Source organism: Triticum dicoccoides, chromosome 6B (assembly GCF_002162155.2).
Source record: "Triticum dicoccoides isolate Atlit2015 ecotype Zavitan chromosome 6B, WEW_v2.0, whole genome shotgun sequence".
In the NCBI taxonomy this organism is placed as follows: domain Eukaryota; kingdom Viridiplantae; phylum Streptophyta; class Magnoliopsida; order Poales; family Poaceae; genus Triticum; species Triticum dicoccoides.
In genome coordinates this window covers 142,703,134-142,715,344 of record NC_041391.1, presented here as the reverse complement: position 1 = coordinate 142,715,344, position 12,211 = coordinate 142,703,134, and the positions used below count along the sequence as shown (strand labels likewise).

General features: G+C 42.4%; 1 protein-coding gene and 1 pseudogene across 1 annotated transcript; one reads left to right on the top strand and one right to left on the bottom strand.

Annotated features, from left to right (window-relative positions):
• Positions 1–6,592: 6,592 nt before the first annotated feature.
• LOC119320908 lies at positions 6,593–7,845 on the top strand (annotated as a pseudogene).
• An 831-nt stretch (positions 7,846–8,676) lies between these two features.
• Positions 8,677–9,645, bottom strand: LOC119320907 (the record flags this gene model as incomplete). Its single annotated transcript, XM_037594815.1, is given in 3 exon segments — positions 8,677–8,869; positions 8,950–9,066; positions 9,443–9,645. Coding segments are annotated over 3 exon segments (513 nt in total), but the record flags the coding sequence as incomplete, so codon positions are not given.
• Positions 9,646–12,211: the final 2,566 nt, after the last annotated feature.

The window sequence follows — 12,211 nt, the reverse complement described above, 5'->3', positions numbered from 1 at the left end:
CATCTTGAGTTGCTGGGAAAACGGGTGCTTCACCTAGCGGTGCATCTAGGACATATGCTTTCTTGGCAGCTATGAGGATGATCCTCAAGTTCTGGACCCAGTCCGTATAGTTGCTACCATTGTCTATCAGCTTGGTTTTGTCTAGGAACGTGTTGAAGTTGAGAGCAACATTAGCGTGGGACATTTGATCTACAAGACATATTGCAAATATTTTAGACTAAGTTCATGATAATTAAGTTCATCTAATCAAATTATTTATGGAACTCCCACTTAGATAGACATCCCTCTAGCCATTTAAGTGATACATGATCCGAGTCAACTAGGCCGTGTCTGATCATCACGTGAGACAGTCTAGTCATCATCGGTGAACATCTTCATGTTCATCGTATCTGCTATATGACTCATGTTCGACCTTTCGGTCTCTTGTGTTCGGAGGCCATGTCTGTACATGCTAGGCTCGTCAAGTCAACCTATGTGTTTTGCATGTGTAAATGTGGCTTACACCCGTTGTATGCGAACGTTAGAATCTATCACACCCAATCATCACACGGTGCTTCGAAACAACGAACCTTCGCAATGGTGCACAGTTAGGGAGAACACTTTCTTGAAATTTTACGTGGGATCATCTTATTTATGCTACCGTCGTTCTAAGCAAATAAGATGCAAAAACATGATAAACATCTCATGCAATCAAATAGTCACATGATATGGCCAATATCATTTTGCTCCTTTTGATCTCCATCTTCAGGGCGCCATGATCATCGTCGTCACCGGCATGAGACCATGATCTTCATCATCGTGTCTTCATGAAGTTGTCTCGCCAACTATTACTTCTACTACTATGGCTAACGGTTTAGCAATAAAGTAAAGTAATTACATGGCGTTATTCAACGACATGCAGGTCATACAATAAATTAAGACAACTCCTATGGCTCCTGCCGATTGTCATACTCATCGACATGCAAGTCGTGATTCCTATTACAAGAACATGATCAATCTCATACATCACATATATTTCATTCATCACATCCTTTGGCCATATCACATCACACGACATATGCTGCAAGAACAAGTTAGACGTCCTCTAATTGTTGTTGCAAGTTTTTACGTGGCTGCTATAGGTTTCTAGCAAGAACATTTCTTACCTACACCAAAACCACAACGTGATATGCCAATTGCTATTTACCCTTCATAAGGTCCCTTTTCATCGAATCCAATCCGACTGAAGTGGGAGAGACAGACACCCACTAGCCACCTTATGCAACAAGTGCATGTCAGTCGGTGGAACCTATCTCACGTAAACATATGTGTAAGGTTGGTCTGGGCCGCTTCATCCCACGATGCCGCTGAATCAAGATAAGACTAGTAGTGGCAAGTAAATTGAAAAAATCGACGCCCACAACAACTTGTGTTCTACTCGTGCATAGAAACTACACATAGATCTGGCTCATGATGCCATTGTTGGGGATCGTTGCAGAAATTAAAAAATTCTACGCATCACCAAGATCAATCTATGGAGAAACTAGCAACGAGAGAGAGGGAGTGCATCTTCATACCCTTGAAGATCGCGACACGGAAGCGTTATAAGAATGCGGATGAAGGAGTCGTACTCGTATCGATTCAGATCGCGGTGGATTCCGATCTAAGCACCGAACAACGGCACCTCTATGTTCAACACACGTGCAGCCCGGTGACGTCTCCCGCGCCTTGATCCAGCAAGGAGGAGGGAGAGGTTGAGGAAGAAGGCTCTAGCAGCAGCACGACGGCGTGGTGGTGGTGGAGCAGTGGTTCTCCGGCAAGGCTTCTCCAAGCACAAACGGGTGAGGAGAGGTGTTGCAGATGGGGAGGGCTGCTCCTTGGATGTGGTGCGGCTGCCCTCCCTCCTCCCCTCTATTTTTAGGGTGAAGGGGGAAGGGGGCCGGCCCCTCTAGATGAGATCTAGAGGGGACGGTGGCCAAGGGGAGGGGGCTTGCCCCCCAAGCCAAGGGGGTGCCCCCTTTAGGGTCCCCCCCAACCCTAGGCGCATGGGCCTTAGGGGGGTTGGCGCCCAGCCCACTTGGGGCTGGTTCTCTTCCACATACAGCCCGTAAGGGCCCTCCGGGGTAGGTGGACCCTCCCGGTGAACCCCCGGAACCCCTTCGGTGGTCCCGGTACAATACCGATAAACCCCCGAATACTTTCGGTGACCGCGTGATGACTTCCCATATATAAATCTTCACCTCCAGACTATTCCGAAACTCATTGTGACGTCCGGGATCTCATCTGGGACTCCAAACAACATTCGGTAACCACGTAAAACCTTCCCTTTAATCCTAACGTCACCGAACCTTAAGTCTGTAGACCCTACGGGTTCGGGAATCTTGCAGACATGACCGAGACAGCTCTCCGGCCAATAACCAATAGTAGGATCTAGATACCCATGTTGGCTCCCACATGTTCCATGATGATTTCATCGGATGAACCACGATGTCGAGGATTCAAGTAATCCCATATACAATTCCCTTTGTCAATCTGTACGTTACTTGCCCGAGATTCAATCGTCGGTATCCCAATACCTCGCTAAATCTCATTACCGACAAGTCACTTCACTCGTTCCGTAATGCATGATCCCGTGACCAACTACTTAGTCACATTGAGCTCATTATGATGATGCATTACAGAGTGGGCCCAGAGATACCTCTCCGTCATACGGAGTGACAAATCCCAGTCTCGATTCGTGTCAACCCAACATACACTTTCGGAGACACCTGTAGTGCACCTTTATAGCCACCCAGTTACGCTGTGACGTTTGGTACACCCAAAGCATTCCTACGGTATCCAGGAGTTACACAATCTCATGGTCTAAGGAAATGATACTTGACATTAGAAAAGCTTTAGCAAACGAACTACACGATCTTGTGCTATGCTTAGGATTGGGTCTTGTCCATCACATCATTCTCCTAATGATGTGTTCCCATTATCAATGACATCCAATGTCCATAGTCAGGAAACCATGACCATCTGTTGATCAACGAGCTAGTCAACTAGAGGCTCACTAGGGACATGTTGTGGTCTACGTATTCACACATGTATTACGGTTTCCGGTCAATACAATTATAGCATGAGTGATTGACAATTATCATGAACAAGGAAATATAATAATAACCATTTTATTATTGCCTCTAGGGCATATTTCCAACAGCGCATACGTACGGCCAGGGCTCGTGTACATGACTGGGTCGGAATGGAGAAACTGCGTCGTCGTCGTGTTCATGGGGAGGCAACAGAATGCTCGTGTTCATCGGGAGGCAACGGAATGCGTAGTGTTCATCGGGAGGCAACGGAACGCCTAGGAGCCAACCGGCTTGGATGGAACTGGTGATGGAAACGAGGCCTGGCGTACTGTAGAACGAAGGAAACGTCCTTGTGTTCGACCATCCATGTTCGAAACAGGATCCTGTTCATCGGGAGGGGTCTGGCGTACCGCAAAACGAAGGAAACAGACTTGTGTTGGACCTCCTACGGTCGAAACGGGGTACTGTTGATCAGAAGGGATGTGGCGTACCGCAAAACAGAGGAAACGGACTTGTGTTGGAGCACTACGGTCGAAATGGGGGTCCTGTTTATCGGGAGGGGTGTGGCGTACCGCAAAACGGGACTCCACGGGATACTATTCATCTCCACCATCGACCTCCTCCAGCCTCAACGGGCTACTTTTCATCCACCATCGACCACCTCCAGCCTTTACCTGCGACTGTTCATCCACGGGCTCCTGTTAATCCAGCCTCAACCGCGCGCTACTCCACCGGCTACTGTTCAACCACCCCTCTCCACGGGCTCCTGTTCAACCACCCCTCGACGGGCTACTGTTCATCCATCCCTCCACCATCTACTGTTCATCCAGCCCTCCACGGGGTCCTATTCATCCATCCCCAACCAGCTCGATCAATCAGGGTCCTGTTCATCCAGAGGAAACACCACGGGGTCATGTTCATCCAGAGGCAACACCACGGGGTCCTGTTCATCCACCCCCACCGCTCACTGTTCATCCAACCCCCCCGTGCAACACTCACGGTTCATCCAGAGGCAACATCGATCAGCTTCAGTTAAAAGTAGTAGCGAAGGAATCGCTCGATCGGGTTCAGTTAACAGCCATTGATCGATCGCTCGGGTTCAGTAACGCGTAGCCTGCAGGGCAATCACTCGGGTTCAGTTAGAGCCCAACACCTCGCTCGGGTTCAGTTAGAGCCCAATGCCTCACACACACATGTGCACGCGTACGAGAGAAACATGCATCGCTCGGCCCCGAACACCCACCGTAACTGGGAACACCTCGATATTTTCCTCACCCTCGCTTCTACCACGGTTTTTTCCGTCATGGACGGCCCAAAGAATGTCATGAAGCTGCGTCTCCGGCCCACCCAGGAAGAAAAGCCCATTTTCTGTCATGATTTTTTGTCATAGAAATAAGAGCCCACCACATCTATGATGATACGGGTTTTGTTACAATTATCGTCATAGAAGTGTCATAAGTATGACAGAAAAAAATTCGTTCGGCCCAAAATGTCACAGATGTGTCTTTTTTTGTAGTGTATATTATATTTTCATTTATGAGCATTCGAGAGTAGATTTTCTTACGTCAATAAATGTAAAAATATTAGATGAATACATAATGAATTCTAATTCTTTTCAAGATTGCCAATTTTCTATCATAAATGTTTATATAATATAATATAATATAGGTGCCAAAATAAAAACACATGTGCCCAAGCTAATTTCCTAATTTGTAGACCTTATTTAGATTTGTAAGATAAAAAAATCACTCAAGATGTATGTGTATGTTTGAATGTTCCCCACAGATGTTTTGAATTATTTTATATTTATGGATACAAGATCTTTTGCACAATTTCTTAAAATGTATTCTATTTTTAGAAACATTATTTGAGATACATGTAGTTTGCATTTGAACTATATCCAATAAATAGATAAACTTCATCTAACATGTCAAATCAAATTTGGGTATAAAGTAGTCGAAGCACGGGAATAAAGGGATCATTTTGCTTCAATAGTAACATACGACAATGCACAAATATCTAATTTTTACATGAACATTATAATGTAATGTGTTCCATGTAGAAACCTTTTCCAGTTCAGCCACACCACCACCTATGATAACACTTTTGTGTTGGTTTTTCATATTATCTCGAATTGACCTAATACATTAATCTACTATATTCCACTTGATGTGATAGATTTTTTATTGTTGCCGACTTTTCTAACAATGGCAACTCGTAATTAAATAAAGTATTTCCAATAAAAACACTATATCAAAAGGAAATAAAAATATATATACAACTGCACAGAACCTTATGGGCCCAAATTTTTCTAAACCCAAGATCTAGCCATACTTGAGCAGCCCAGTAAGGCCAATGGCTATAAATCCCTCCCTCGCACAAACCTAATCCTATTTCCCAGCCCCATCCGCTCCACACCGCCGCTCTCTTTTTTCCTCGCCGCCAGCCTCCACCTCTCCCATCGTCACCCACCATATCGATGCCCTCTATGTTCCCTCTCCCTGGCCACCTTGCCCCATGCACACCCCATATGCCTATGTTCACCTCGGCTGCTCCAGACATCAGCACGTACGTCTGCGGCATTGGTGGATCTAGCTATTACGTTGTGCTCGCTCCTCACGTTCGATGCGGGAGGTGGTGGCATCGGATCTTGCCCTCCTTGCCTGTTGCTACTCACGGCCGGTGGCCTGCTTCATGGTCAGGAATCCCCTATCCCCGCCCCTTCGCACGCACAACATAGGTCATCCTCCCCGCGTCCGCCATTATGGCCACCAATAGCGCCGCACCCGTCGCCACGTCGAAGAGGGGTGCCTTCACAGTCTTCCTCTCCAGTAGATTATCCATCTAGGACCTCAGGTTTGTCCAGCCTTTCATTCCCAGAGATAGTGTGTTCTCTGTCTGCTCACGAGATCTTAGATCATGTTAGGATCTTTTATTTTGTTTCGGCCTTGTAGGAAGACGGGGTAGCCACCATATCTGGAGATAGCGGACTGGAGCAAGTTGAAGACGATCTGGGTTGGCGAGATGGTCATCCCCAAGGACCATGAGGATAGTAATTCCAAGCTCGACCCTAGATGGGTTACACTCCAAGGTTTTCCCCACAAGTTATTCCTTGACCTATTCCTCTTCCTGCCACTGCCAGTTCTACCGGTTTATGGCTTTAAATCTTACCTATGGTTATTTAGGCATTTAGAAGACATAATTTGTGGCTTGAAGTGATGGGCGGTTGTGGACAAGTAAGATTATGCCAATGTTGGATTTCGTATTTAGCTGAGCATGTTAACTTTGCATAAATTAGGAGCTATATTTGAGTGTGTATCCATGCCTTGAGAGATTTGGTGAGTATGAAAGCATATGGCTTCTATCCTGTTGTGAATTTCTATATTATCTTGTGCAAACTAGCTACACAAGATCATAGTTAAACTCCTGCTATTTATTTTCGGTATCATTAGCATGTATGGCGACATGCCATATTTATGTTAGCTCCAGTTGAAAAACATCTATACTGTTGTACAGATAACATATGATTCTGACAAAATATGGCCTTACGTAGTTTCAGGTATGTGACCTGGTAGGTAAAACATGTGGTGGACAGATGTTGGTCTGGACTGGAACTAGACGAAGAAAAATATGGGTCCAATAAGAGGGACAAGTTCCATCTTAGATACTGCAAGAATTGCATTCAACAAGTAACATAATTCCCTCTCTACTTTTCGTAGAGCCAGTGGTAGGCTATCTTGTTCGGGTTTGTTTGTTAATGTTCTCTTTGTTTAATAGGTACCCTTTGATTGTGGATGAAGTGTTGAACAAGGAGGCCTGCGAATGCCCCAAATGCAGGAAGGAGTGCAACTGCGGCGTGTGCCAGTGAGCAATCTGAAGCTGATGCTTTCCATAAGGGATTTCAGATTTTCATTATTGTTGATGGATCTCTTTATCTGATTCTATTTGGCAGAACTAGAAAGGGGAGGCCCCGACAGGGAGAATTGTTTGTGCTACCAAGAGGATGATGGTCAACCTGGTGTGAACTAAGAGCAATGATGCTCTCAAGGATGAAATAGTCATACCCATGGCTACTCTCGTGACTTGTCTTGTAGGTATAGATCTGCAATTTGAAGATGTCCGTGCTCCTATTCAATTGTAGAGTTCTGTCACTCATTTGGTGAGGTAATTATGGAAAGCCAATTGTAATATATTTTATTTACCATTTTGTGTTGCATTGGATCATTGATGCATCTACTCCTCATTTCTAAATCCGTTTTGCTTTCGCTAGTTATGGTTTGTTAGGTTATATGTTTCCATAGATGAAAATGTTTAACTGTTTTTAGCTGCCCACTTGCTTTTAGAGACCTTTTCTTCCATATTATAAATAGAATAATGTACCAATTAATGTAAGAAGATCTGCAAAATAAGGAAGGGGCAACTACAAGAAACTCTCAAAGACTTAACTCTACTTCAAGAGGTGTCTTCAGTTGTTGCTGACCTTCACATAAAGTTGTTATTTGTCATAAAAATGGTAAAGATATGTAAATATACTCCAAATTTCTATTTCCTTGTTTTCCTCATAAAGTCAATAACTTGATAAATGAGGTTATCTTTTTAGCCCTTTCATGTATCCAAGAAATGGAGATGAATGGATAAGAAAAGTCGGCGAGTACACCACTTTAAGTTACATACAGAAGATTTCACCTTTCATTGCTTAAATCAGGGGGTATCAGGATATAAAAATTTGAACCCTTCTTGTAAGCCAGAGGTGTTGTATAGTCTATGTGATGAGGCATTACCTTCTGAGTAAGTACAGGCTATCATATTTGCCGTAGTAGTTCAGTTCACTAATGTCATATTAATTATCTTGTTACTTTGTTAGAAAGTTGAGGACCGGGATTAACATTAAAGGTAGAGAATGTATGTCCAGGGAGAAAAATCAAAGCTCCAACCAGAAAAGTATTTATCTTGGGAAGATCCTTTTTTGTGGTCAGGTAACTTGCTTGACATTAATGATCATAGGTTTTGTCTTGTTTCCTAGCAACAAGAGCTAAAAGAAAGATATAATGACATGGCTAAAACAATGAAACGAGGAGAAACTGCTAGCAATGAGGAATCTAATCATATCATTTCTCAAATAAAGGAAGCATAAGAAGCCTGCTTAACTTCTTCTGCTTCCTTTATTTGAGAAAGGATGTTATTAACTACTTCAGCTTCCTTTATTTGAGAGAGGAGCTAAAAGGAGTTAATCATATCCTTTCTCAAATAAAGGAAGCATAAGAAGCATGTTTGACTTCTTATGCTTCCTTTATTTGAGAAAGGATATTATTAACTTCCTCTTTGCTAGCAGTTTTTCCTCCTTCGATTGTTTTAGCCATGTCATTATATCTTCCTTTTAGCTCCTTTTGTTATGACACAAGACAAGACCTATGGTCATTAATGTCAACTAAGTGACTTGACCACAAAAAAGGAACTTCCCAAGATAAATACCTTTCTAGTTGCAGCTTTGATTTTTTTTGTCTGTCCACACATTCTCTATCTTTAATGTCAATCCAGGTCCTCAACTTTCTGAACAAAGTAACAAGATAACTAATATGACAGTAAGTAAGTGAACTACTCCAGCAAATATGATAGCCTTTACTTACTCAGAAGATAATGCCTCATCACACAAACAATTCAGCACCTCCAACTTACAAGAAGGGTTCAAATTTGTATGTCTTGATACCCCCTGATTTAAGCAGCGAAGGGTGAAATCTTCTCTGTGTAATGTCAAAGTGATGTACTCGCCGACTTTTCTTATCCATTCATCTACACGTCCTGGATACTCAAAAGAGCTAAGAAAAAATAACCTTAGTTACCAAGTTATTGACTGCATGGGCAAAAAAAAGGAAAAAGCAGTTTGGAGTGTACTTACATATCTTTGCCAATTTCTATGATGGAGAACAACTTTATGTGAAGGTCGGCAACAACTAAAGACACCTCTTCAAGTTGAGTTAAGTCTTTGAGAGTACATTATTATATTGCAGATCTACTTACATCATTTGGTACATTATTATATTTATAATGCAAAAGAAAAGGTCTCTAAAAGCAAGCATGCTGCTAAGAACAGTTTAAAAAATTCATTTGTGGAAACATATACCAAGTTTGGTTCCAGATTATAAAATAAAATGCAAATAAACTTTCATTATATTATAAATTGAGAAATAATAAACAATATCCCACTCAAGTTTATTATCTATTTTGTGTTAACAAGACAGAAGCAATATTAAAACAACAGATTTTTTAGCTTGGCAACATTCTCAAACAACCTAACTAACCATAACTAGCTAAATCAAGCCGGTTTAGAAATGAGGAGTAGATGCATCAATGATCCAATGCAACACGAAATGCTAAATAAAACATATTACTACTTGCTTTCCCAAATTACCTTGCCAAATGAATCAAAGAACTCCAGAAATTGAATAGGAGCACCAACATCTTCAAACTGCAGCTCTATGCTTGCAAGGCAAGTCACGAGAGTACCCCTGGGTACAACTATTTCATCCGTGAGAGCATCATTGCTCTCAAGTCGCACCAGGTTGACCTTTGGTCTCTTGGTAGCATAGACTATTCACCATGTCGGTGCCTCCCCTTCCCTAGTTCTGCCAAATAAAACTAGATAAAGAGATCCATCAATTAGAAAGAAATTCTAAAATACCCCCATGTCAAGCATCGACTTCAGATTTCTCACTGGCACACTGCATTTGGGGCATTATTAGGCCTCCTTCAACACCTCATCTGAAATCAAATGGTACATGTTAAACAAACAGAACATTGACAAACTAACCCAAAGAGGATTTCCTACCACATGCTCTATGAAAAAGCAGAGAGGAAATTATTTTACTTGTTACGAATGTAATTCTTGTAGTATCTGAGAGGTTACTTGCCCCTCTTATTGGACCCTTTGAAAGTTGTTGTGACCCCTCTTTTTTTCTTACGGCATCGAGTAATAGGAAAATAGACGAAAAAATGAAACAAGAGACCATTTCTCTTTTTATAGAAACAATAGGACCCTACTACGTACTTCCTATTGATTTTGGTTAATATTGCAAGTAAGAAAAGATAAGGAGCTGAGTGCTAAGAAGCCCCTAGAAAGATAACCTCCATATAGAAAGGTTTGGCAGTCCCTGTTGTTAGGCAAGAATGCAGTTGATGTAGCTGGTCAGTATGGCAGGAGCCCAAATTAGAGAAAAGTATTTCCGGTAGGCTTTAGTGAAAAGACATCTAAAAAATAAACGATCTTTGATCTCCACTGCATCTTCTCCACACATAACACAATAATAGTCCTCACTGAAGAAATTCCTGCAGCAAAGCATATCTCTGTTATGAAGTTTATCTTGCAAGAGAAGCGAGATGAAAACCTTGTGTTTCTTTTGATAGGAAGATTAGATAACACTAGCAGATGATTTGTTGGTTTTTTTAAGAAAGTAGTGAATCATGGGGGACTGACAGACCTGAAGATCGCTAGAAGAGCTCCAGGAATTTGACATCTATTGTTTCCTGATGACAGTAGCATATTCTTCCAAGCAAACCGACAACGGGCTGAGGTTGTGAAGAATGTGATACATAAATTTGAGGGGCACACTAGACAATTGTCAACTTCACAAAAATACTTTCTCTTGTTTAGTAGTGGATGGCAGGTGAAAAGACAAGAGGAGGTGAAATCCACACTAGGAAAGGTGCACGTCTGAAGAGAAATAGCTAGGCAATATTCCAACCTATCAATAAAATATTCACTAAGTGGCTCCCAGATTGGAATAAAAATTCATGTCTATGGCAATGAAGGAAGTGTTGGTCAATCAGTGGAGCAAGATCTTCCTACATACACCATGAGTGCGTTTAAAGTTCCCTCAAGTTGCCATAATGATTACTCCCTCAGTAAACAGATATAAGAGTGTTTAGATCACTGTGTAGTGATCTAAGCGCTCTTATATTTCTATATGGAGGGAGCACATGAAAACCATCAGGCAGTTTTGGTGGGGAGAAGATGCGGGAAAAGGATAGTCCATTAGGCATCGTGGGACAGTTTGGTCAAACAAAAAATACGTGGAGGCATAGGATTTACAGACACAAAGTGCTTCAACCAGGCTCTATTAGTGCGGCAGGCATGGAGCCTTATCGAGTAGGCAGAGGGTTTATGTGCTCGGTTTTTCAAAGCCGAGGTACTACCCAACTAGCGATGTCCTTGATACAGTCTTTACTGGTGAAGCATCCCACAAATGGAGAGGAATTGAGCTTGGTTTGGAACTTCTTAAAAGAAGGGATCATTTGAAGAGTCGGTAATGGTAATTATATTTGAGTCCGTAGGGATAGTTAGATTCCGAAGGAAACTTCATTGAAGATTTAGGGTAGCAGGAGAAATTCAAGGATACGACATCGACGTGTGTGGTTTCTTTGATAAGGGAAGTTTTCTGGCCCGATGATGCTAAATTGATCATGAAGTTTAAAGTTCTAAGAGAGGACCTTGAGGACAACCATGTGTGGCTCTTTGAAAGCAGTGGGCAGGGTTGCCTACAACCTAAAGCATGTTGACTCGGCGATGGCGAGCAGCAGGAACAATTCCTATGGGTAGCAGTCCATGTGGTTGCTGATTTGGAAAGCACATGTGCCACACAAACTTAGGCCTCCTTTGGTTTAGAGGAATTTCATAGGAATTCTAGAGGATAGGATTTTTATAGGATTTTTTCCTTTAGAGCCCTTTGGTTCATAGGAATGGATTCCTATTCCTACATAGGATTGGTTCCTATCCTCCACATTTCATAGGAAAATAAAAAAGAGCCTAGACTCAATGGAAAAATTCCTTTGGTGTCAACCAAATGACATCTTGTTTCCTATTCCTACTCATAGGATTTGAGATACATGTCATCTCATTTCCTACAAGATTCCTATTCCTGTGATAATACTATCCTATGAACCAAAAGAGGCCTTAAGAGTTTTTGGCTGGTGATTGGCTTCAAACAATCTAGCCACTAAAGAAACAAATGGCGAAGGTCCCTGGAAGCTGGCAACATTCGTAACATATGTGGGTGTGCAGTGTGTTGAAGAAAATGTTTTTCATGCGGTGGTGAACTACACTAAAGCCCATGCGTTGAGGGAGGAACTCCGAGCTGTGTGGGACATTCCCAATGAGCATGTCT